This window comes from Bicyclus anynana, chromosome 23, assembly GCF_947172395.1.
Source record: "Bicyclus anynana chromosome 23, ilBicAnyn1.1, whole genome shotgun sequence".
NCBI lineage: Eukaryota > Metazoa > Arthropoda > Insecta > Lepidoptera > Nymphalidae > Bicyclus > Bicyclus anynana.
In genome coordinates, this window is record NC_069105.1 from 3,577,518 (window position 1) to 3,605,453 (window position 27,936).

General features: G+C 38.0%; 1 protein-coding gene across 12 annotated transcripts in view; it reads right to left on the minus strand.

Moving 5' to 3' along the window:
- Window positions 1-27,936, minus strand: part of LOC112049978 (protein Fe65 homolog) — an 87,669-nt gene that overhangs the window by 13,611 nt on the left and 46,122 nt on the right. For 3 of the 12 annotated variants that reach the window (XM_052888854.1, XM_052888853.1, XM_052888852.1), the window contains exons 2-7: window positions 27,671-27,761; window positions 22,185-22,320; window positions 3,818-3,856; window positions 2,944-3,158; window positions 1,704-1,944; window positions 664-856 (exon numbers count right to left, since the gene is read on the minus strand). In XM_052888854.1, the coding sequence (XP_052744814.1) occupies window positions 664-856; window positions 1,704-1,944; window positions 2,944-3,158; window positions 3,818-3,856; window positions 22,185-22,320; window positions 27,671-27,692 (846 nt within the window). In that variant the 5' untranslated portion in view covers window positions 27,693-27,761. Of the gene's footprint in view, window positions 1-663; window positions 857-1,703; window positions 1,945-2,943; window positions 3,159-3,817; window positions 3,857-22,184; window positions 22,321-27,670; window positions 27,825-27,936 lie in introns of all 12 variants that reach the window. The other 9 variants (XM_052888850.1, XM_052888846.1, XM_052888847.1 and 6 more) reach the window with 4 other exon arrangements.

Below are 27,936 nucleotides of genomic sequence, written 5' to 3' on the forward strand. Positions count from 1 at the left end.
AACGTGATTCCTCATGATATTCTGCAGAAAATATAATTGAGTCGAAAACACTACATGCTACCCTCCGCAGATCGAACTCGAAGACTCCTCAAGACTAACTTCATTCGGATTTAATACAAACTTGGACCAGCAAGTCGTTGCGTCGAAGACTCCTCAGACAAGCATCAGTCGGGTGTATAACTCACATCGTCCCAGCATTTAACTTGCCAGCAAGTAGTTACCTCTTACATACAAGACTTCACAAAAGCATCAATAGGATGTACCTAAAACTCACATCGTCCCAGAGCGTCCAATTTAGAACAGCAAGTGATTAAGTCTAAAGTCCTCAATGTCCTTGTTGGTTCACAAACTCGTTCAGTCGAATACACCTTACGCTATCCACTGCCAGAAAAATGGAATACTCACATCGCCCCAGCGTCTGACTTGGACCAGCAAGTGATTATGTCTAAAGTCCTCAATGTCCTTATTGGTTCACAAACTCGTTCAGTCGAATACATCTTACGCTATCAACTGCCAGAACGATGGAGTACTCACATCGCCCCAGCATCCAACTTGTACCAGCAAGTGATTACGTCCAAAAACCTCAATGTCCTTCTTTGTTTACAAACTCGTTCAGTCGAATACACCTTACGCTATCCTCTGACAGAAAGATGTAGTACTCACATCACCCCAGCGTCCGACTTGGTCCAGCAAGTCGTTGCGGCCGAGGCTCAAGTCCACGATGCATTTGTTGACCGCGCGGCTGGAGCGCTCAGGCGTAAGGTCCGCCTCCGAGATCTCCACCCAGCCCAGTGAGCGCACGAAGAACCGCACGGCGCGCCCATCGGACTCCGGCCTGGCAGGGTAGCTGCGGCGTCTGGGGACATATGCCATCATCATTATCAGCTTGTTTTATGCCTCTCTACATATATCTGAACGTTCGTTGAAACCGTAGGTCTACGATTAATTTTACCGTCATCCGCCCTTGGGATCTTCCCTAGAGATTGTATTCGAAAACACTTCGAAAACAAACAAGATCAAACTCTGAGGTGTGTAATATAAATATATAAATGTGAGGTAATTTTGCCACCATGAACATAGACACTTATAGGGAAAGCCATAGACCAATGTGGTGAGCTATTGAACTAACTGCATAGGTCTCGCCTGACAAGGGCCATATAAACGAACGTATTAGTTGTGCCAAGTTTTGTTACTAGTGACTGTCACTGGGAAAATTTAGGAACGTAATTAAAACAAAAGCCAATTTAGGAACTCAAATACGTAGATAGGTACTTATTAGGTTATTATTAGAACGAGTATCCAAAGCTGCTCTAATAGGATCTTACCAAATTTGGATAGGTAGGGAGAACAACGCGAGCAGAGAAGGGGAGTGTTGATCGATCGTCAAGGAATTCCTTAACCCTACATCCAGTAGTCACAAGTCCTGGACTTTGCTTGGTGTTTTTCTCTCTATCACGCGATGGACCCGGCACCTGCACGGTGAATCCATGGAATGCTAAGATATTCGTCTCATATCACCGTAAGTTCGCCAACATTGGAACATAGTGGTGAACCTAAACTATCAACTCTTTAGAAAAGATGTTACAAGAAGGCTTATCCCTGTTGGATCGTTAAAAAGATAATGTGACATTTCACGAGATATGATTGGTAAGATGCCCATTTTAGGGCTATTTATTTACTGGGGAGTTGAAAAAGTCACTTACTTGTACGCGACCTCCTCTCTCCGTTTCCTCTCGCAATCCTGATCGACATGGTCTAAAGCACCGCTCGTGGTACTTCTGGTGACTGATGACGTCATGGCACCTTCATACTTGACGTCAGACAGGTTAGAGCAGTCGCGCACCATGGAAATGCGTGACTCTCTCGCTTCTATGGGCGGCATCTTTGGTATTTCTCTTTGGATCGTCCCGCTCTTTATGTGCCAGTAGTATGGACCGTCATTGTCTGTAAGGAAACGAATATTAAATGATAAAAGAAGAAATAGAAAAGCTGGTCCAAAAATTTGCTCCATTCTCCGTAGTTTATAAAATTACTAGCTAGACCCCTCGGTGTTGTGGCCGGGCAAAAAATTCATACTATCATATCCATCAGATTTTCGCAAAGGAGATGGTCCAATATTGTTTTTTTAAACTATTTTCGATTATACAAATCTACGAATTTACTTCTTTCGAAATAATATTCATTCACTCCCAATAAATGCAACACTAATATGGGTAATAATGGCGGATTGATGACGTTTCAATGCAATAATCGACTTGACGTTTGTCAATTATCATGTTGTTTGTATGGGCGCCATCTTGATTTATCTCGAAAACTTGGGTTTTAATTGTATTTATTTCCTTTTATTTAGTTAGATTTATTCACATATTTAGATTTTAATAAAATACTTCAATTTTTTAAATTTTAATGATACGGGGTACAAAAGTGGACCTGTGTTAATCCAGGGTATTATCTCTTTTTAATTTTACATTTCATCGAAAATCGGTTTAGTACTTGTGGCGTTAAAGAGTAAAGGAGTAACAACATAATCGACTAAAGGAAATTTAGACAAATATGCACATATAGCCGTGATAGCCCAGTGGATATGACCACTGCCTCCGATTCCGGAGGGTGTGGGTTCGAATCCAGTCCGGGGTATGCACCTCCAACTTTTCAGTTGTGTGCATTTTAAGAAATTAAATAGCACGTGTCTCAATCGGTGAAGGAAAACATCGTGAGGAAACCTGCACACCAGAGAATTTCTTAATTCTCTGCGTGTGTGAAGTCTGCCAATCCGCATTGGGCCAGCGTGGTGGACTATTGGCCTAACCCCTCTCATTCTGAGAGGAGACTCGAGCTCAGCAGTGAGCCGAATATGGGTTGATGACGATGCACATTTGTCGGCCTCAGTTTTGATACGCTAGTGTAAAACATCCTTGGATAACACCATTTTCTCTACCTTACCTTCATGTTTCTCCCACCCAGGAGGCAGTGTCTCTTTCTTTGGTCGCAATTTGACAGGGATGGCGTAGAGGTCATCATTGGGCCCCTCCGCGCAGTGAGGCACCGAGCCGGAGTGACGCTTCTCCGAGTCCTCCTGGTCGGCCCTCTCCTTCTCTGGTGGAGGAGATTCTCCTCCGCCATTCTGTTGAGGCGGCGTGATCAGGCCGCTCTTTTCACTGCAACAAATAAGTGAATACTCTATGATTAATGAATAATTTAATGATTATATTAATGATAAAAAAGCTTGGTGTTAAATCTATACTAATATTATAAAGCTGAAGACTTTGTTTGTTTGATTGAACGCGCTAATCTTAAAAACTTTTCTTGATCCGATTTTAAAAATTCTTTAAGTGTTTTTATAGCCTATTGATCGAGGAAGGCTATTGGCTATAAATTATCCCTGTATTCCTACGGGAACAGGAACCACGCGGAAAAAACCGCGCATCGTGAGCTAGTTATATTATACGACTGTGTGCTTAGTTTTAAATAAGTTTGTAAAATGGTTGTTATCAAAAAAATAATAAACCTTGGCTGAATTTGTTGTGGGCTCTTCTCGGACCAAGGCGCGTTTGGAACCCTCGTAACTTTAATTTTAAGTTTTCAACTATTATTACCACCATTAGATTAAATTAAATTATGACATAATCCTGACCTTTCAAAAGTGTTTGTTAATTAAGTCTAATTGAAATAAATGAATTTTGTATTTTTATGTTCTTAGAAAACTATTTTATAAGCTTTTAGTTAGCATTTTCTCTAGTATAAAGAGTAAATGAGGTTCTGGAACCTCCTACTTTTTGGAAGTCGGTTAACAACAGTTAAGTAGGTATCTACTTACTTTGTTTTGTTTACAGGCGAAGACGCTTCGTCCTCCACTCTGGAACCAAAAAAAAGTAATTCAGATGTCTATATCTATAGTTTACCTACCTATATATAAAAGTGATAGAATTTGTTTGTTCGTATATTTTAACACACTAATATCTGTTACTATCACTAGGATTGTAAAAGTTCTCATTAGATATACCTACGCTTACTTTAACTGTCAAAAAGTTAATTACTCTGTGCACCACCCCTCTGTATTATTATTTTACCAGACCAGCTACTGAGCGAGTTCCAAGAATCGCACAGTTCTGAAATATTTAGTTTTTGCGAATATCCAGGTATGAGATATTCGACCTCACTTTCGGCGGGTAGTTGGAGAAATTCTGTTCTTTGAAATAAGTACTAAGAGTAAGGGTAAAATGAATGATGCATTATTTTAATCATGAGCTGAATAACCTTTAGCTTTTATAAAAAAACTTACGATCTAAACGGCTCAAACCCTAAAAACATTCCCACTAAACTAATAAGCGAAAAATAACATCATAATATTATTAAGTTCTGCCTGTTGATCAGTTTGAAAACGGTGCTAAGCCGGTGTCATGTTCAATTAAGCCGTTTCTGAAAGAACCACACGAAAGAGCACGTTCTGAAAAACCTAAATATGTTTGATACTCTACATGGCTTGAATTAATTCACCACCGGCTTAGCACCGACTTCAAACTGATCAGCAGGGAAACCAATCAACTTGAGAACCTCCTCCTTTTTGAATTCGGTTAATATCGCAGGCTCTCTTATTACAATAATTATTATCATCATTATCAACCCATATTCGGCTCACTGCTGAGCTAGAGTCTCCTCTCAGAATGAGAGGGGTTAGGCCAATAGCCCACCACGCTGGCCCAATGCGGATTGACAGACTTCACACACGCAGAGAATTAAGAAAATTCTCTGGTATGCAGGTTTCCTCACGATGTTTTCCTTCACCGATTGAGACACGTGATATTTAATTTCTTAAAATGCACACAATTGAAAAGCTTGAGGTTCATGCCCCGGACCAGATTCGCACCTACACCTTCCGGAATCGGAGGCAGAGGTCATATCCACTGGGCTATCACGGCTATTATTATTATCACCATTATCTTAAGTCTAACCTGACGTTTCGAAAGAGCTTGTAAAGTAAGCCTATTTGAAATAAATGAATTTTGATTTGATTTGATTATAATGTCAGTAAGTTATCAGTAGGTAAACATGAATAAAAAAAGATTTTTCATGTTCAAATGACGTAGATATTATCATTTGTAACATCGCATTGCGTGCCAACAACTAATAAAATCTTCAAACAAAATGTACCTTCAACGTCAATCACTCATTTAACTGGAGTGATTCATACAACTTTTTATTCAATTCGATTCGATTTTCATTCGATCATGATGGTATTAGACACATCTTTAGTCAACCTAGCAACCACCCGCGACTTCGTCCGCCCTCAAAACTCTTTAATCTGGCCCTCTCGCAAAATCCGTTCTTACATACCTACGATTAGGTACATCTAGGACATATAAACTGGGTAGTTTCCAATTTTCCAAGTTTCCAAAATTTTCCAAAAGTAACCCTACTTCTTACTTTGTACGTCTATCGATTTTTAAGATAATGATAGTGACCTTTGACGATTCTACGTCATATATACTTATAATAAATTCTGTGTATTGAAGATATTTTGAAAATTTTTGTTGGGGGGCATTATATAATCGATAATGTAGCTAAAAATATTTTTTTCGATTTACTGTCTGTCTGTCTGTCTGTCCGCGTTTTTTTGTTATTCGGGCATCACGCTAAAACTACTAAATGAATTCAAATGAAACTTGGCACGCTTTAAAACCATAATACGGAGAAGGTTATAAGATACTTTATATTGCAAAAATAAAATAAGAAGTAGGTGAAATAGGGGTTGAAAGTTTACATTGATTTCCAGGCTGACGAAGTCGCGGGCGTCCGCTAGTTTATTCTAAAAGACTTGGCGGTACATCTTTACCGTTATTAGAGAGGTAACTAGCAACTTCCAATAGGTACCATCAAAAATATAAAATTGACCCAAACCAAACTATCGACTCTAGGACCTCTATGTCGAAATGAATCAGAAAGGTAAATAGATTAGATTTGGATTAGATAGATAGAAATGGAGGATTCTAATAAGATGCAGCGTGAAAACTCCAATCGGAACCGATGTTATACAAAAGGTAATGGCGCGTACGTGACCAAGCTATTCCCAGTTAGCTTAGCTTGGCTCGTGCTTGGCAAACGGTCGCCAGGTGCACGCTGGAATATCAAATCTCTATGCATATTTCATTTGTTTGACTTCCTTTTTATCCCGTAATGTTTGTATTGAAAAGTCATAATTATTTCTGTAAATAATTAAATTGTCGCAGTTGATCGTTACGTATCTGTACAATTAGCCTTTTTCCTCTAAAGGTCTTAAAAAATCTGTTAAGCTAGTTTCATGTAGGATGGTGCGGATGACAGTTCGCTTCACTGTTAAAAGTTTGCCTCGATTCACGATACTAGTACGTTTATGACAGTCGCCTGTCACCACATGTGAAAAACACATAAGGGGCAGTACCAGGGGGAGGTACAAATAGACACATGACCATCAAATTATAGTAAGCGACACTATTTATTTTACTGTGGCGACACTTTATCGTAAGTGTCAATTTTAGTGTAAGTGACATTTTCAAAGGATATAATTTAAGATTATTTTACCTATAAAATGAAGTCCTTCGCAACGTCTGTCTGTCCGCGATTTATGCTGTTTTCACCGATATACCTACCTGTTAATAAATTGATTGAAAAAGTTAAGCCGCCTGGGAGCTTTCATCGAAAATGCTCCTAATTCCTTTGAGGTATCTCTAAATATTGTATGGTGGTTAATTCCTCTATCACAAAACCACATAAATCTGACTATATATAAATAAAACTATCTATATATCTTAATATAAAAAATGGTTACCTACGTAAAAGAAAAGTTTTTACATAGATTTTCTCGCAAACACGTCGCGGGCTTTCGCTTAAATAAATTATAATCATTTCGAAATACATTTAGGTACTTATTTTTTTATTCTATGCATCATCATTTACATAATCAATGAATCAATGCGGCAACTGAGATCTGCCAAAAAGCAATTTTTTCATTGTTAGCGTAAAACTATTGCGGAAGTTAGAACCACGAGTAAACAGCGCAAAGTGAAAGAAAATATACCTTCACACGCAGCTCTCGGCCGCAGGTAAACAGAGAGTATTTTTGGAGGCCAATCGATCCGAAGCTTGAAATAGATTTGAAGTACCTGAATCTACTCTATTTTTTATACTATAAGTTAGCGCTTGACTGCGTTCTGAGAGTTATAAAGGGCAGTCCACACCAGTGGAAGTGTTATACGATTTTGGTCTATGAGTCGTGTCTGTCGATGTAAATAAACCGATTTAAAACGAAAATAAAATAAATGTGTTTTATACTTCATTAAAGGATAAATTGTGGTCATCTGACATCGTATTTCGTTTAAATGTAAAATAATACAAAGTCATAAACACATATCGTTTAAAACTGAAAAAAATGTTTTTTTTTGGGTTTTAAAGGGGTTTTTTGTTTAAAATAGAATGGTTTAATTGGTTTTAAACCGGTCTTGATGGAAGCGGCCTAATTTGTGGAGTAAGACAAAAATCCACACCCCTTTCGCTTTCTACACTACATAGTACCGGAACGCTAAATCGCATGGCGATACGACTGTGCCGGTAGGGTAGGGTAGTGAGCCGGACGAAGCCTCCCACCAGCCAGACCTGGACAATTGGTCCAGGTCTGGCAAGCAAGCAAGCAAGCATTATTGTTTCTTTTGTGAGAAATTTACCCTGGACCCCCCAACTAACTTTGACACAGAACCCCTCCAAGGCACGCTACGTCACTGATCTAGAGGCAACACAATAGACAGAGAAACTCATACCCTTAATGTTAGAAGCAATAAGCATTGGCATTAGCAAACAGTGGGAAGTGGGTTAACTCTAAGGTGACATAATTAGGGCTGGCAAAATTCTACAGTCCACAGTCCTTGGAGACTCTGATGATAGTGCAAGTGAAGATGACTTCTGGCCTGACCCTGCCTGAATGGCCTGACAGCAAGCCTCTTAGGCCGGAGGTCATCTATGAAGTAATTTAACATTAAAAAAAACCAATGTAACCATTTTTCTAGGGCCCCTTTTAATAAATTCACCATGTGTCTTGGTAGGTATAGTGGTCTTTGGTTACGCTACTATATGCAAGCTTATTCTATGGCTATAAATAGGGTACTCGTATAGGTAGGTAATTTAGTTGCTCGAGACTTAGTTACTTCCCAACCACAGCAAACTTGCCAAGTAAACAACTACATAAATTCTCCGCCCAATTTAAACTTTTGCCAAATAACTCTAACAAAACAAGCTTTTACAATTCAGCGGTGGAAAGATTTCTCACAAATGTAGGTACCGAAGTAGGTACCAGTCTTTAATTTGCTAAATCTAGAAGTTATTTGTGGGTTATTGGTGTGCTTGTATATGAAATGCACACCATATGACAGGCTACTTAAATATTGTTAAATGGTGTGTTGAGGGCTCTTCTCGGACCAAGGCTCGTTTGGAACCCTCGTGACTTTATTAGACTTATAAGTTTTAGGGTAAGGAGAATTGCACAACAATATTCAAGGTGGCTTCTTACATAACAATCAAATAATCTTATTAAAGAGGCACATTGTTTAAAATTTTTGGAACTCCTGAAAACAAATCCCAAGGACTTATTAGCCAGGCCGATAGATTTGTCTATATGGGGTACAAAAGTTAGTTTGCTATCCAGAACAACTCCTAAATCACGGATCTTATCTACCTCAGTCAACCGCCTGTCGTTTATGTTATATACAGATTTTATTATATTTTTTTTTCCGCGTGAATTTAACGTGGTAACATTTGTCAACGTTCAGAGACATTTTATTTGTATAACACCAATTGCGTAGGTTAATCGAATCATCCTGTAACAATTTTGTATCATGGTCGCATTTAATAATTCGCGTTAATTTAAGGTCATCGGCAAAGAGACTTGCGGTGCTATTATGAAAAATGTCAATTATATCATTTATAAATATATTGAAAAGTAGTGGTTCTAAATTTGACCCCTGAGGAACTCCTGAATCTGCTATAAACACTTCTGATTGTTGACCATTAATAACCACCCTTGACTTCCTGTTCTCAAGATATGATTTGCTCCATTTCAATAAAGTGTCAGAGACGCCGTTCGCATGAAGCTTGCATAAAAGTAGACGATGATTAACCTTATCAAAGGCCTTTGAAAATACGAAGACGGAATCGTGGGCCTTCACTTGTATAAAAAACAAACACTAAAACTATGATATACGAGATAACAAAAATCTATGCAGATATGTGTTAAAAACAAACAAAGTTAAAAAACAAAAACAACAATATCAACAGCGCCCTATAAAAGCGCCATTATCCTTTCCGGAACAAAAATACAAGCCAAAACACGTTTGTCGTTATCAAACAGTGATTTATCCCAACTACTAACTACCCGCGCTCTACAATGGAGTTCAGGACACGCATATATTTTAACAAAACTTTTACTGAAATACATAATACTTTACAGTTTGAAATGTTTTTACGAGGGTTTTTTAACGTCTCTCTGAACAATAATAATTTTATACTATAGATCGGTTACGTCCCTACAAAATCACCACAAAAAGAGATCCGAATAATGAACGTTATTTAAACAAATAATACCTACCTAAATATTGTCTACAATGTCGAGTTGTGTGTTCACAAAGTGTAAAAACTATATATACGTAAATATATAATGGAAGTAAACACAAAATTGTGCATGTGTGCCCTCAGTAGTGTAGCTAAAGGAGATGGTCCATTTCAGGTCCATTTTTGTACCCCGTATCATTAAAATTTTAAAAATACAAGGATCTTATTATTTATTAAAGTGAATAAATGTAACTAAATAAAAAGAAATAAATAAAATTAAAACCCCAAGATTTTCAGTTATACCAAGACGGCGCCCATAGAGCAACTATGATATGACAATTGACAGCAAACGTCAAATCGATTACTGCATTGAAAACGTCATCAATCCGCCATTATTAGTTTTGCATTTCTTGGGAGATATTGAATATTATTTCGAAAGAATTTGTCTAATTTTGTGTAAATTTGTGTAATCAAAAATAGTTAAAAAATATATTTTCTTTTATTTCCGCCAGAGTGGACCTGGGCTCCATACAATTTTGGACCATCTCCTTTAGATTACTTTTTACGGTGATTTCGTAGGCACGTAACATAATACATGTGTTTTCTGTGTCAATAGTATAAAATATCGTTGTATAAATCAGGCCTCTTTGTAGGAGGTTTAAAACTCTGTATTAAACCTCCTACAAAGAGGCTCTCAGGCTAGGGAAGCCTGACAAAGGTTACCAACCCAGGACCTCGTGATCCGACGCCATATACGCTAACTAGTGGACCGACGAACCAACTAGAGCTTTATCTAGATTGTCTGTTGCTAGATTCTCCCAATGGCACTAACTTGTAAATAAACTTGATACAACATTAGTTTAAATAGCTACTAGTGTGCTTGTTGGGGGCATTCGATGCAGTTTGCTGAAAAGCTCAAAGGATATCGGGTTGCAGTCCCATCGCGCGGGGCAAGTTACGAGCGACAAGCGGAAAATACATAAGCGTCATGTTAAATGTTGAAGGCGTGATAGCCCAGTGAATTTCTCTGCCTCCGATTTTGGAGGGTGTAGGTCTAATCCGGCCCGGGGCATGCACGTCCAACTTCTCAGTTATGTGCCTTTTAAGAAATTAAATATCACGTGTCTCAAACGGTGAAGAAAAACATCTTGAGGAAACCTGCATTCCTGAGAATTTTCTTAATTCTCTGCGTATGTGAAGTCTGCCAATCCAAATTGGGCCAGCGTGGTGGACTATTGGCCTAACCCCTCTTATTCTGAAAAGCGACTCGAGCTCAGCAGTGAGCCGGATATGGGTTGATAACGAATGTTAAGGGGATGTCTCATTGACTGGAGAAACGATGTAGTGTAGAAACCGAAAGGGGAATGGATAATCATCCAATTCCTAACAAGTTACCTCCATCTTAGATTGAATCGTCACTTACAATCAGGTGAGATGAGGATTGCCAACATTTTTTCAGCAAAATAAGTATTTTTTTAGATTTAAGCTCTAAAATCTAAATAATGTACACTTAAAGAAAATTTTATTTTATGGAATAAGCAAAAAAAGACGAATATTATTATATTTGTTGAATGTTTTTTTTTATAAAAATTATATTTATTAGCACTTCTTGCATTTTTCAAGAATTTTTTTTCTGAGTGTCTCAAACGGTGAAAGAAAACATCGTGGGGAAACCTACATACCAGATAATTTTCTTAATTCTCTACGTATGTCAAGTCTGCCAATCCGCATTGGGCCAGCGTGGTGGAATATTGGCCTAACTTCTCTCATTCTGAGAGGAGACTCGAGCTCAGAAGTGAGCCGAATATGGGTTGATAACAATTAGGTATATTGTAATTTATCTGTTCTCGGGGAATTCAGTTGAGTGTATAAAAATATCCAACCCTCGAAATTGTGTTTAGGATGAAAACCATATTTTTATAACGAGTATACAATACCTATATAATAAAGATTAGTTTAGAAGTTATAAGCGTAAAAATGTTAGTTACATAAGCTTTAAGGCGCTCATCGGGGGAGAGTTCGATGTAGTTTGCTGAAAAGCTCAAAGGAGATCGGGTTGCAGGCGTGAGCCTCACGTACTGCAATAAAGCAGGATCGTGAGTGGGACAAGGAACGAGCGACAAGCGGAGACGTACGTAAGCGAAGCTTAGTTAATTCGTAACTGAATACATAATATATGTACAGTTTTATATATGATTTTGTATAATAACACAATAATATCATCAATTAATTTATATTTTCTTTGCTCTACTGTAGAAATCTGCAGGAGATTCAACGAACTTAATTAATAATCTAGTAATGTACCATGTATATTATTTTAATAATTCGCAATATTTTGTGAATTTTGAAATAAATCTAATGATTAAATCAAGTGTATTGTTCGTAGGACCCATAGTCTTGTACATATTATATATACTGTTAGCGTGAGTAAACACATTAAAAAAATTTAGCACCGATATCTACATCAAAAGCCAACGAGATGAACTCACTATCTTCTACAAAACATTGATAATTTTCAAAGTTACGTAACATTAACACGCAAAATTTTGTACCTTGCGCCACAGCCCAAGCTATATAATTATGTTCCGCCGTAGGATATACGCCACGCTCGCGGCGGAAACTTGGGGCCATTAAACGAGCGACGTCTGATTTTAAACTTGCTTTATGATCCAAAATGTTTACATTAGATTCAAGATTGGAGACATTTTAAAAGGTAAACAGTTTTATCACCTTGTTTGGAGTCTATAAACATAAAAATTTATGACAGTCGCTGTTTAGGTTTATTTTTATAGTGAAGTATCGATAAAATGAACCATGAATATGGCTGAAGGACTTTCAATGTCTGATCTTATCTATTGTCAATGTTACAGTTTCTAATTTTCTTCTATACATCTAAGCTGTTGGGTTGACTTGATTTATGTCCAAAAAAATAAATCAAGAGAGATTTATCTATTTATCTTTAATAACTTTAAATTGTATTTGTATATTATGAGAATTTGTAATTTTTATATATTAATGGTTGTGTTAATATGGATCTTTTTCTTGGAATTATGACATCTTTGCATGCACTTTTTATTCTCTCACCATTATTACTCTTTTATCTTATCTCTCTCTTTGGAGTTTAAAGTTCAAATTATTAAAAACAAATCATTTGTTTGTTTAATTTTAAATTTAACTGAATAAATCCGTTAATTTTTACTTGTTTAGTAATAATAGCTCACTGTAAGAGAGGGGTTTTTACTGTCGCAGTTTCAATGCGGATTGGAGAGGAAGACCAAAGAAGAGATGGTTGGATTGTGTGAAAGAGGACATGTGTGTAAAAGGAGTGGATGATGAATTGACGAGTAATAGAGACGAATGTAAAAGATTGACATATTTTTCCGACCTCACTTAAGTGGGATAATGGTAAGGAGATGATGATGAATGCGGTTTGGAAGGCTCAAGTATTCTGAATTAAAACAAAACATTACCTCAACAGCTTAACAAAATATACAAAAATATAAGTCGGCAGTTGTCCATAGCCCGAAGCGTTTACACACATCGCGCGTTGCGTGGCGCCAATGCACTGCAGCGGCGATCGATGCACTGCGACTGCGCAGTGGAGGGGTCAGTGACCCCGTGACGTCACATGACTGCCAGGGATTTCCGGGGTTGTACCAGAATGTGTTATATCACCAGTACCTACCCTATGGTCCCCGGTATATTTACTTTGGTTATGGATAGAGCCGTTATTACCCAGTGGATATTACCTCTGCCTTCAATTCAGAGGGCGTCTATTCAAATCTGGTCCAGGGCATGCACCTCCAACTTTTCCAAAAGTTACGTGCATTTTAATAAATTAAAATATCACATGTCTCAAACGGTGAAGGAAAACAGCGTAAGGAAACCTGCATAACTGAAAATTTTCTTAATTATTTAGGTGTGTGAAATCTGCCAATCCGCATTGGGCCAGCGACTATTGGCTCTTTCATTCTGAGAGGAGACTTGTGCTCACGTGCCAAGATCCGCAGGCTTAATACTTAATAGGCCCATGTTAAAGGGGACGAACTAATAAAAGGTTGTAGGTTCGATACCTATCCTCTTCGATACCTATCCTCTTCGATACCTATCCTCTGGATAGTCTTTTCAGGGGAACGGGAATTTTAAAGACTTAGGGGTTGGTATGACAAAAGTCCACTAAACGGGGATCGAACCTATTATCTCTCGGTATTCAGGCCTTCATAGTAGAGCAATTATGGGTTCAAAATAATTATACCAACATAAAAATTTTAATAAAAAAAATACAACCGACTTCAAAACCTAAAAACGTAAACACTAAACTAAAAAGTGAAAAATAACATCATAATATGTTTTACCTGCTGATCAGTATGAAGGCGGTGCTAAGCCGGTGATGTATTAATTCAAGCCATGTGAGAATATCTTATAGATTTAGATTTTGCAGACAGTGTTGTTTCATGTGGTTCTGTCAGAAATGGCTTAAATTAAGACAACACCGGCTAAGCACCGCCTTCATACTGATCAGCAGGTAGAACATATTATGATGTTATTTTTCACTTTTTAGTTTAGTGGGTACGTTTTTAGGTTTTGAAGTCGGTTGTATTTTTTTTATTAAAATTTTTATTATTTTTCCATTTTTAGTGTAAAATTTCATCTCAAACGAATACATCAGACCCCTAATGACAGTCACAACCCATCTTAGTACAAAATTCTCAGCAATACAAATTAATCAAGCCCAAGCACAAGGTAGCTACCGTAAACCGTTAAGGGGTTCCCTTAATTGACCTTGGTCTTCATCATCAGACCCCGAGTAACAGACACAACTCATCTAGGTAGAAAGTTCTCAGCAATACGAATTAATCAAGGCCAAACACAAGGTAATTGCTGTAAATCGCCGAGGAGTTCCCTCGTCTGTTTTATGGCTCCATCATCAGATCGATTTTAAACCTTCATGAAATTGTAGTGCTTAAAAGTACTAAATGGAAAAGTATACGAACACACTAGACACCCATACAATTTTCGAAAGTTTCCCTCAATTTCTCCAGGATTCCATCATCAGATCTTGACATGATGGCAATAGGACCAAATGGGGACTATACCGTTTCAAACAAAAAAGAATTTTTGAAATCGGTCCAGGCGTCTTTGAGTAATCGGTGTACATACATAAAAAAAAAAAAAATACTGACCGAATTGAGAACCTCCTCCTTTTTGAAGTCGGTTAAAAAGGGTAGTATATTGGAGACTTTAGGGGCATCATGTAATCGTCAATTTATTTTAATATTACAGAAATGTGCATGCCGTGTCTACCTTCATTTGATTGTGCAGAGCCTTGTGTTTGTGTTTTTTTAGATTGTATTTGTGTAAATGCTGCAACAGTCACTGGTGGACCAAATAAATAAATAAATAATTAAAGATATAGTCCGTATAGTAGTTAGTATAACAGAAAATTTTGAAAACCCCCGAATGTCATGAAAATATTAATTACACTCTCGATCAAGTTACCAAAATTCTCTTTCAGTGCATTTGAGACCCCACTCCAGTATATTTGCAGACATTCGGTTATTCTTCCGCACTTTTAACCCCCAGCACTTTTAAACGGCTCAACTGATTTTCATCAAACCTGTCTAAGAACACTCGCAAATAAGTCATCTTTCATTCAAAACAAACTAAATTGAAATCGTTTCATCCGTTCAAAAGCTATGGTACCAAGACTGACAGACAGACAGACAGACAGAAAACACATGTAACTTATAACAACCCTCTTTTTACGTCGGGGGTTAAAAAACACATACAGTGGCCTTTAGCTATTAAAAATGACCGCCAAAGCGACCTAAACGTAAAAAGCATCAACACTGCAATGTGTCACATATGACTCACGAACAAGCATTCCCCATAGCACGAGTGCCGATGGCTTGAATAACTTGAAATGTTAAGTTCAGGGCTGTAACTTGTAAAGCATTTACTAAAATATAAATGAAGAGTTTGTTTGGTTGAACGCGCTAATCTCAAGAACACTACTGAACTGGTTCGAATTGAAAAACTATTTGTGTGTTCAATAGTCCATTTTACGAGGCTATATAACATCACACTCCAACCACTACTTAGCGAAGCACCGATGACAAATGTGGCGTAATGGGGAAATATTTACTTTTCCCTCGTCTCATTGAACACTTACGTTCATTAAAAACCACAGAGTATAGACAATGCTTTAACAGACGGTATTTTAATATCCGTGACAGAAACAGTGGCCTTTAACTATTAAAAATGGCCACCAAAGCGAGCTAAACGTAAAAAGCATCAACACTGCAATGTGTCACATATGACTCACGAACAAGCATTCCCCATAGCACGAGTGCCGATGGCTTGAATAACTTGAAATGTTAAGTTCAGGGCTGTAAGCCAATTTGTGAGTAATAAAATACTTGTAATTGGATAAATGGATTGTCTTCGTGCCTGCAATGTCTGAGGACTTTGTATGTAACGTGATTCATTATAAACTTTACTTGCTTTTGCACATGGCTTCGCTCGCGTTTACTTGTTTATATACTAAAAGCACATCCGCCCACTTTAATATGACGCGAGTATATTAATGTGGGTGGATTATCTACAATGATATCTATGTATATATAATGATATCTTGGGCATGTGTGTTTTCAGTGGTGTAACTAAATTCGGATAACTTTTTGTAGGGACTTAACCTATCCAGTAAATAAAAATGCCATCAAAAACAATACTTGTAAAAAAACCCAAGTCTCGCAATTCAGTTCTTCTACCGTAAAAAGTTGTGAGATCTATGTAATACCAAGTCGGTTACTTTATTCAGTCCCTACATAAATAATCTTCTGTCTTAAGATATTACGTAATTTGCTAACCTACGAGTAACAAAATCTTATAGAGACCATATCAATGTTAAGAATCTTTACTTTTTTTATAAAATAGATGGTCGAAACTCGGTCGGGAGGACATTGAATTATATCTAATACTAACATTGACTTTCAAAGTATTTTTCAAAGTCAAACATTTTATAACTTGCCCGTAAAACTATGATATAAAAACACAGCGAACAGAAAAATAATGATTTGCAAAGTTGCTGCCAAAAACATTCCAACTTGGAACAGTTTTCTAGGTCATCCATTACTCATATAGTGTACCTATTACTCGTAGAGGCGACGATAGACGATAAATAGGCTTGTCAAATGTCAGATAGGAATGTACCAATCAGAAAATGTGACATTCAGTTTGAAAGCTTTCAGTTTTTGTTAGCTAAAATTCTCAGTGAAATTTCATAGTCCATTGAAATTTTTCAATCTATAGACCGAATATTGCATTTTTAGAGGACGCAATTTTATTTCAATAGAAGCTTAGTTAAGGTAAAACAGTTTGTTACAAATTATGACTTAACGAATTTTTTGACGCACAGTTTCCGAGATATCGCCAGAATAGTGTTTCACACCTTTTTTCAAGATGGCGGCCGGGGGACAAGGGTGGCGACCCCACAAACTTGAGGTTAATTCTATAGAGACAGTTTTTATAATCGCATTAGATCGTTGATCATATAATTTGGCAGAAAAGCAACGTCTAGCGAGGCAGGTCCTTGTGTACCTAATTAGTCTGAGATAGTGGCGTAGGTGTATATAAGGGAAGGGGCGGGTGGTTCGTGCCCACCCTAGAATGTACCTGTGCTCATCCTAGGATTCTTGGCTACCGATATGGAATTCTATTATGATACTAATAATAGATTTGATATCAGGGGCCAGGCACACCCTAGGAAATAATACTAGATACACCAATGGATAGTGGCCGTTAATTTAACATTATCACTGTAATCTCGCCAAGCCACATTGGAACGGCGTGGTGGGTAAAGCTCCATATCTCATCTCATAAATGAGGCCTGGGCATTTAATGAGCCGTGAAAATAGGCTTGAGCTGTGATAGCCCAGTGGATATGACCTCTGCCTCTGATTCTGGAGGGGGGGGGGGGGTTTCGAATCCGGTCGAGGGCATGCACCTCCAACTTTTCAGTTGTGTGTATTTTAAGAAATTAAATATCACGTGTCTCAAACGGTGAAGGAAAACATCGTGAGGAAACCTGCATACAAGAGAATTATCCTAATTCTCTGCGTGTGTGTAGTCTGCCAATCTGCATTGGGCCAGCGTGGTGGAGTACTGGCCTAACCCCTCTCATTCCAAGAGGAGACTCGTTCTCAGCAGTGAGCCGAATATGGATTGATAACGACGAAAATAGGCTTATAATGAAAATAATATTGTACGTATTATTTACAAAAAACCCTTGTCAAAAACCTTATGAACGCCAGTGGTCACCAAACAATATGTTTCAACAGTTGACATGAGGAAGACATTACTCCAGTCCCACTACTAAATCCCACGGCTCCGCCCGCGACGCGATTATATTACAAGCCGAACAATACGCCGCGCCCGCACTGTTTTGTATTGTACAAAAATTCCGGACGTGTTTTTATTAGCGTCATTGTTCGGTTTTTAGAGCAAACATTTTTGGCTTTCATATTATGGAGTAAAGCCACGTCCAGATGTGTGTAACGCGTAATGTAATCCACCGTGTAATGTAATATAATTCTAAGTGTGGACGGCACTGCGAGCATTGCATATAACGCTCGCGACGGCGTTCGGGGTGATCCATTCGGCTGTCGGTTTTTTGCGCGAACACAAAAACGCTCGCAATGCTCCCAACTATTGGAAGCCGCTCTTGCGTATTCGTCCGTGTACGTTCGCTTTGAATTCGTGGGACGTCCACATTGTTGACACTAAATTACACTCTTACATTAAGCGTTACACACGTCTGGACCCGGCTTAAGATCCTGCGATAGTGAGATATATTTCATTCTGTGAAGATTGAAAGTTTGTCAAACATTCCTACAAGATGTGGTAGGTATGTCCTTGTCACCAAGGCGGCAATCTGATGACTATACACTAATATTATAAAAAAGGAAAGATTTGTATTTTTGTATGTAAGGAATATATTCCAAAACTACTGGACCGATTTGAAAAATTCTTACAGCAATACAGAGCTACATTATCAAGGAGTAACATAGGTTATATTTTATAACCATTTTATATCGGGAACTGGAACTATGCGGGTAAAACCGCAAGGATCTGCTAGTAATCTATACTAATACGAGTATCATAAAGAGGTAAACTTTGTGGTGTTGTTGAGGGTAATCTCTTGATATACTGAACCGAGTTTGATAATTATTTTACCAATAGAAAGTCACGTTATTTGTGAGCGTCATAGGCTTTATTTCATCCCCATATTCCCACGGGAACAGGAACTACGCAGCTGAAACTGCGGATTGTCTGTTATTATAGCTTGGCAAGTTAGTTGCTGGCACTGCTCATGATATGCGGGCGACGAGGGAAAAGGACTGCGCGGGTGTGAAGTTGAGCGCGCGGGGCAGAGGGAGGACTGCGTGGGTATGAAGTAGTGCGCCCGGGTCATCGCAACCGATAGTCCGTGCGGACCATCGGTAGTGTAACGAATGAATTTGCCAAACTATAACAAACAAAAAATTTGTTATTTCTGCGTATCGTCTCCAAAGAGTTAAAAAATCTTTTGTAGGTTTAGGTGTACTCTTCTATAACAAGATCCCCAAGACTGTGATGGACCTGCCAATGCCCAACTTTAAGCAATGTGTTAAAAAACATTTACTTAGTCGAGGTTACTACACTATTGATGCGTTCCTTAACGATAAAGGTGCTTGGAGGCCATTGGATCAGCTTCCACCTTCACACAGGAAGTAAAACTATAAGTAATTGTAATTGTTATCAATTGTAAATTATAGTACTGTATGACTTTTTCATTTCAAAAGAGCAACTGTTGAGTTTCTTGCCGGTATCTTCTCCTGCACCTGCCTTCCGAACCGGTGGTAGAATCTTTACAAATAGTCAACTGGCGTGTCAAAAGTGCTTGTAAACTGAGCCTACTTGAAATAAATGAATTTTGAATTTTGTATTTTGCGCCCGGGTCATCGCAACCGATAGTCCGCGCGGGTCATCGGTAGTGTAGTGCTTATGTATATACATATACACCGGTAAAAAATTCAAAATTCAAAATTCAAAATTCATTTATTTCAAGTAGGCTCAGTTTACAAGCACTTTTGACACGTCAGTTGACTATTTGTAAAGATTCTACCACCGGTTCGGAAGGCAGGTTCTGCTGAGAAGATACCGGCAAGAAACTCAACAGTTGCTCTTTTGAAAAAAGTCATACAGTATTACAATTTACATTTGATAACAATTAAATTACAATTTCTTATAGTTTTATTTCCTGTGTGAAGGTGGAAGCTGATCCAATGGCCTCCAAGCACCTTTGTCGTTAAGGAACTCATCAATAGTGTAGTAACCTCGACTAAGTAAATGTTTTTTAACACATTGCTTAAAGTTGTGCATTGGCAAGTCCATCACAGTCTTGGGGATCTTGTTATAGAAGAGTACACCCAAACCCACAAAAGATTTTTTAACTCTTTGGAGACGATATGCAGAAATAACTAACTTATGCCCGTGTCTAGTAAGACGTGGGTTTAGATCTCCTTTTCGTTTGTACAAATTAATATTTTGTCTTACATAAACTATACTGTTATATATATACTGACAGGCTACTGTTAAAATGCCTATTTCTTTAAACTTTTGACGAAGGGACTCGCGTGATTTTAGTTGATATATTGCTCGAATTGCTCTTTTTTGAAGTACAAATATAGAATGTATATCAGCAGCCTTGCCCCACAACAAAATACCGTAAGACATTACGCTGTGAAAGTACGCAAAATAAACAAGTCTAGCTGTATCAACATCAGTAAACTGTCTTATTTTTCTCACTGCAAAAGCAGCTGAGCTGAGTTTACCTGATAGTTTTTCTATATGAGCACCCCACTGAAGTTTAGAATCCAAGGTCACTCCCAGGAAAACTGTGGAATTCTCTATTTCTAGTGTTTCACCATTGATCGTTATAGACTTATCTAATTTTATAACATTTGGTAATGAAAACTCAATACATTTAGTTTTCTTTGCATTTAAAAGTAAGTTGTTAACAGTGAACCAATGCGACACATGCGATATGGCACGGTTTACATCGTCGGAATTATCTTTACTTCTGTCACTCTTAAAAATTAGGGATGTGTCGTCAGCAAACAGTACTATCTCACAGATGCCGCTAACATGGTGTGGTAAATCGTTTATGTACACTAGGAATAGAAAAGGACCCAGAATTGAACCCTGTGGGACGCCCATTGTGTTAGAAAAACCGCGAGACTTTGAATCATTTATGCATACCTTTTGTGTTCTATCACTAAGATAAGAGGCGATGAGATCAAGTGCAACACTTTTTATGCCATAGTGGCTTAACTTAAGTAAAAGAATGTTATGGTCAACACAATCGAATGCTTTGGACAAATCACAAAATACACCAATAGCATTCTTAGCATTTTCCCATGCATCATATATATGTTTTAAAAGTTTAGCACCTGCATCAGTTGTACTGCGACCTTTAGTAAAACCATACTGTTCAGGGTGAAATAAATTATTTAAATTAAAATGACTTAAAAGTTGATTTAAAATGATTTTTTCAAAAACCTTACTAAGTGTTGGCAGTATTGTAATTGGTCTATAATTATTAACATCAGTTTTGTCACCTGATTTAAAAAGTGGTAACAGTTTGCCATGTTTCATTAGGTTCGGAAAGATACCCAAATCCACGCATTCATTAAAAATAATAGCTAAGTGGGGAGCAATTACATCAATTATATTAGATATTACTTTCACTGACATGCCCCACAGATCTCCGGTTCTTTTTAATTTTAACAAATTGAAAGATTTTTTAATGTCTGATACAGTTATGTGGTGAAATTCAAAAAGAACGTTGCACTCTTTAACATTGCCTCTTAATAGTCTCTGGGCTTCCGTAGCAGACGAATCTAGTGAATCAGTTAACAAGATAGGAACATTCTGGAAAAAATCTTCAAAGGCATTAACAACCTCGATATCAGTGTTTACCTTTTTGTCATTGACAATTAATTCAAAACTGATATCCCGCGGTTTGATTTTTCCTGATTCTCTATTAATTATATTCCAGGTGGTTTGTATCTTGTTCTCAGACTCAATTATTTTCTGTTTGATGTGTAACGATTTCGCAAGAATACAAACACGTTTGAAAATTTTTGAGTAACTTTTGACATAATCTAAATAAGTTCGCGTTTGAGTATATTGTTTTTGCTCGTACAACTCGTACAGTTTGTCTCTACTTTTGTAAATGCCTACAGTAGCCCATTCGCTAAACTTTAATTTTTGGCTAGCATTAATGCGTTTGAAGTTAAAAATTTTACTAAACTCTCTGTCTATTGTCTTGAAAAGTGTACCAAAGAGCATGTCTGGATGGGTAGTCTGACAAAGCAGCCAGCAAAGATTACAGTGTATTACTATTATGGCAGCCAGTCTGTCTCTGGCATCGAGAGGAGGCGGACGTGCGCTGCTGGCCAGTGTAGTGGTGAGACGGTGACTTACTGCTATTACAGTAAGGACAAGGGACCTTACAGGTAGTGTTACGAATGATTTTACCAAGTTGTAATAAATAAAAGGTGACTTACCTCCTGTTGTCGAGGTAGTCGTAGTCTAGCGGCATTTTGTCGTCGTGCATGTCGTACAGCTCGCTGTAGATGGCGGACTCGAGGCGCGCCGGGTCCAAGTGGTAGTTGGGGTTCTCGTAGGAGAGTAGACCATTCTCTGTGGGCAAACATTGCGTTGTTAGTATCATTTTTAAACCCCCGACGCAAAAAGAGGGGTGTTCCGTTATGTCTCCACTAATTTAAAGTTCGCGACATCGATTGCCTGAATTTCAGGCAATAGCAACACAGCTTACGTACACTGCTGTCATGCACATCGTATTTATAACAAATTGGAGCTACTGTTCATAACCGACAGGTCGTTGAAATCGTTGTAATCGTTGAAGTAAAACGGAAAACAAATCTTCAAGTCCAAGGTACGTCGTGCATTGTATTGTTATTGTCTAGATCTTGTAACACGTCGTAATCGTCAAACACCCAGCGCGGAGTTTGAAATCCCAGTGTAGCGCAGGTTGCACAAGGGGTGTTATAAGTTTGACGTGTCTGTCTGTCTGGCTGCACCATAGCTCCCGAACAGGTTTGAACTTAGTTTTTTTTGTATAACTGGTGACTTTTTGGCTAGTGGGAGGCTTCGGCCGTGGCTAGTTACCACCCTACCGACAAAAACGTACCGCCAAGCGATTTAGCGTACGATGTTGTGTGGAAACCAAAAGAGGTGTGGATTTTCATCCTCCTCCTAAGTTAGCCCGCTTCCATCTTCGATTGCACCATCACTTACCATCAGGTGAGATTTTAGTCAAGGGCTAACTTGTAAAAAAATGAAAAAATACTTATGGGCTAGTGTTTTTAGATATGTTTTATGAAAATCGGTTGAGCCGTTTAAAAGTTCTGGGAGTTGAAAGTGGGAAGAATATACCTACTCGAGTATGGTCGTGAAGCACTGAAAGATAATATTGATGACATGATCAAGAGTGTAATTAATAATTTCATGACCTTCGAGGGTTTTTAAAAATTTTTAATTTTATGAGAGTAAACTAGCTGACGCCGCGTGCTGTCACCGGCGTGGTTCTTGTTTCCGTAAGAAGACGGGGATAATATATAGCCTATAGCCTTCCTCGATAAATGGGCTAATATTCGCGTTCAATTAAACAAACAAACTCTTTAGCTTTATAATATTAAGTATAGATAAAGGCGAAAGTTTGTGTGTATGTTTGTTCCGCCTTTGCTCTGCGGCTACTGAATCACTTCTTCAGTCTTCGAGAAAGAAATCTCAGTAGGTATTTCACAACTTAATCCAGGATTCGAACCTAGGACCACATCAGGCTAGCCACTGGGCCATCGAGGCAATATACATAGTAGTCTAATACAAAATGGTCTGTTTAATTATGCAATAACAATGTTATAGATAGCAAGGTATACGGATTCGATGCCCGCGCCAGTCGTACGACTTCGGCGTCGGATTACGAGAGGCCGGACAAGTGCAGGCATGTCCCGCGCCGGCGGAAATTATTCACAAATCCGCATGTGTCGTCTGTCTCTACTGATACTGTACTAATAGGTGACCTTATACTTATTCACTACAAGCCATTGAAAAAAAATTACCTGTAAAATGAACCAACGTGAATAACTAGTTAACATCGTGAATAACTAGTTAACTAACTAGTTATTTTCTGATATAGTAATTTTTTTAAATTATTCTGCAATTATCGGCAAATTACTCAGAAGTGACGGCATTTTTTGTAACTTTGGAACCGTCGCATTCTCTTACATTACGCTCAAATTTAAATTACGTTAGATTTTTGAAACTTATTAGTTACTAGCGGACGCCCGCGACTTCGTCCGCCCTTAGACCGCTTTAATCCTTACAGTAGTATCGCTGTAAAAATAGAGTATACTATACTTACTGCCCAGGAGTATGAAGAAAAATAATTGTACCAAGTTTCGTTAAAATCCGACGAGGATAGACAAACAAAAATATTACTGATTGCATTTTTGACATCCGTATTAATCACTAATCACCCCCCGATAGTTATTTTGGAAATATATTTCATATACAGAATTGACCTCCCTATAGATTTATTATAAGTATAGATTAACTACCTCATCCTTACTTAGCGTGCTGGTTGAGTATTTCTGAAGTTCGTTTTTTCATACTTGGTGGAGGTACTCAAGGACGTGTACCTACCTATATAAATTCAAAAATGTCTTCAGCTCTCCTACTATAGCGTTCATCTATGCATTACGACCACGCGATGATCATAAACATAAAATCATATCATCCAAATTAGACTAATTAAACAAAGACATTTGAACTTTATAATGTTGTCGTCTATGAAAATCGCGCGTTATCTGTGGACAACGTAGCGTTGCGTAGTTGGCAACCTTGAACCGTTCGCGCCTTATTACATGAAACAGTTGGGATTACTGTAGAAAAATGGCGCCTCGCACCATTTTTCCTACCCCCTCAATTATTGACTGTTATAAAAGGTGGTGTAACAAACTTTTGGGTTAATCAATAGTGAGGGTGCTAGCGGTCTCATTCTGTTAAAAGTAAAAGTGTCACTAATAATTAACGTGATAAACAGTTACAAGTATACGGATTTGGTATTGTATTACAATTATATATTATTGTCTAAAAAACAATTAACTATTAGGAGAGGTTATACTAATGTCTTTGTGCAATATTTTCATATGATTTTGTATTACGGTTTCATGATGACTCTTAAACATCCTTGTCTGTTCTTAAATCTTATTATGTGATAATACATTGTATGAACATGTTATCATGCGAGTATGTGTGTAACTTAATTAACTGATTTCATGATCATAATGGTTTAAATAAATAATATTGATGTACCTCCAATGTGATTTCATTAACAGACCTTACATGTTTTAGATTACTCTTAATAATAATTTTTGGGGTTAACAAACTAATTACTCAGCTTTTGATATAGGGTTTAACCCTTACTACCCTTTAGTATTTTAGTATTCGTGCTAAACGCAATAACCCCCACTGCACGCCAGAGGGTGAGTGCAAAGAATGCAATGAGAATAATAACTCAACAATACATTAGCATGAAATTGAACTTGATATAAACATTACTCATACGAAGGGAATTAACATTTAATCCAACTGACGAAAGAAAGTTTAATTACAGAATTTAGCACCCATATGATATATCATTTGAGCGTAAGTTACCTATGTATGTATGTAACTGTAATGATCTTTTACACGCTCTAAAATCTAAATAGTTTAAAATTTAAAGTCGTAGCTTATTGGACCCACCCGCACCGCCTCGTCACTAGGCGTCCACTTGTCGTCGACAGGTGGAACACGGGTGGACGCCGCGTTGTTCACCAGTGAACCTCGCGTGGTTTCCGCGAATCCTTCGATCCTCCTCCGCGATCTCCTAGGCTAATGATGTCCAGTCTGTTCCTTTTTTTTTCGTTAGGAGATTGGTAACAGCGCTGAACCCCCTTTCCACTAGGTATGACGATGGAAAGGATATTAAAAAATTCCTCTCTATATTCCATAGTATGTACTATCAGTGTATGTGTTGAGATATACTACACCAGCCCTAACAGGGATGATGACAGTTTTTTAAATTGTAAAATTATTGAAACCCTAAAACACTGACATATGCCCATTCAGTAACAAGTTAACTCTTGACTGCTATCACACCTGTTATTAATTGTCGATGAAGTCTCAAGTCTATAGAAGCGGACTAACGTGAATGAGGTACAAGTTTTATTCTACCTCTGACAGTTTGTACGCGGCATCATCATATGCTAAACCGCTTGGCGGTACGCAACCAGTAGGGTAGTGACTAGCCACGGCCGAAGCCTACCAGAAAACTCATGCTAAAATACTGTTCGTAGCTCAGGATATATCTACGACTAGAGTTTCATTTGCCATTCATCTATTTTGGACTAGATCATCGCCGTTTATTTTTAACTGTGTTCCTTAACTGACTGTAAAAGGTGGAGGTTCTATGTTCAACTGTATGTACATGTATGTGGTGGTGGTATAATTTGTGGACCGATTTTTTATCTAACTATCTTACTCGCGGCTCGACCGATTTTTTATCTAACTACCGAACGAGACCGTTTTATTTGGAAGTTCATGCAAGAGGCATAATATGTCCAGCAGTAGACGTCCATTGGCTGTTAATGATGATGATGATGATGATAGGCCTTCAGATTAAGCAGTATGGGCCAAAGAAGTCAAATAACACATTGGCAAGTATTTTGTCATATATCAAGTGTCATATAGTGAGGTAGGTAGTAGGTATAAGAAGGTAAATAAGACTGGAGCGGGTATCGATCGCGCGACCTTCGCCGACCCGCCGCCGAGCACGCGCCGCGCCAGACGGCGTGCCTTGTATGTAATTACATTCGTATTGCTGTAGCGCCCACGCTGTAAGAGGGCCGTTATAATACTAACTTTTCTACTAAATGTAACACACTATAAGAGGGCCGATATGATATAATACTAACTTCTCTACTGAAAATGTAAAAGATAGCACCCTTTGCCTATGATCAATGCGTAATGATAATATCATGTGAAAATCGTAATATATAGCTTACCTACAATACCAATTTATTGACCTAAAATTTTAATAATAATTAATAACATATTATAGCTTTATGGGTGAGCAAGATTGTCTGCCCTAAGTCTGTGCCATATCACTGACACTGAGAAGGCCATTCTATTTTTTTTTAATTTAATAGGTATTTTGTACAAAATACCGACTTTAATGCCAATGGCTTAAGAGCTCAACGGTAAGAATGATCGGACTAATCACCGAGGGGTGGTGGTTCGACTCCTGCCCTGTTGGTCTATTTTCGTACCCTAATACAGTCTCTCCCGACTAGTAGCAGAGAGCAATGGCAACATTTGTAATATTTAAAAGATATGACAAATATGCTTGTCTATAAAAAAAATTACATGGCCTCTGATTTAATGTTAAGTGCTTATGAAGTACTAGCTGACGCCACGCGATTTCACCCGCGTGGTTCCCGTTCCCGTAGGAATATAGGAATAATATATAGCCTATAGCCTTCCTCGATAAATGGGCTATCTAACACTGAAAGAATTTTTCAAATCGGACCAGTAGTTTCAGAGATTAGCGCGTTCAATCAAACAAACAAACAAACAAACAAACAAACAAATTCTTCAGCTTTATTATATTAGAAGCGGGCTGTTTTGGAAGTGTTTGTTGTTGTTGAAGTTGTTTGTCCGTCTTTCACGGCGAGATGGAGCGACGAATTGACGTTATTTTTTAAGTGAATTTAGTTGAAATGATGAAGAGTGACATCCTAGGCTAGGCTATTTTTTATCTCTCTCTAACCCCCCCCACTTCCCTAAAATTAAAATGGAGGGTGGAAGTTTGTATGGAGCATTTGTAGGGTAAGGTAGGTCGTCATAAAGCTTTTGAATCTACATAACAAATTAACACAATTAACAACACATTAGTATTAATCATCACATAATTAATATGAATACTCACTTCCTCGTTTATGTAATCCCATGTTGGTACAGCACTAGCACATAATGTCACTTTCACGGCACATCACTATGCGAAGTGTCACTGCGTTAGGCTGTGGCCACACCGGCGTACGAATATTAATACCGTCTGCGTATTACCTAAAGCTATTGGGTAACTATGGTAAGTTATTTGACGTGATTCTATACATAATAATAGGGTAGAAATCGAGTGTCGGTATAATCTACTATTGGAAGATTTGGTTTTGAGTAAGGTTTACAAGAGTTTAA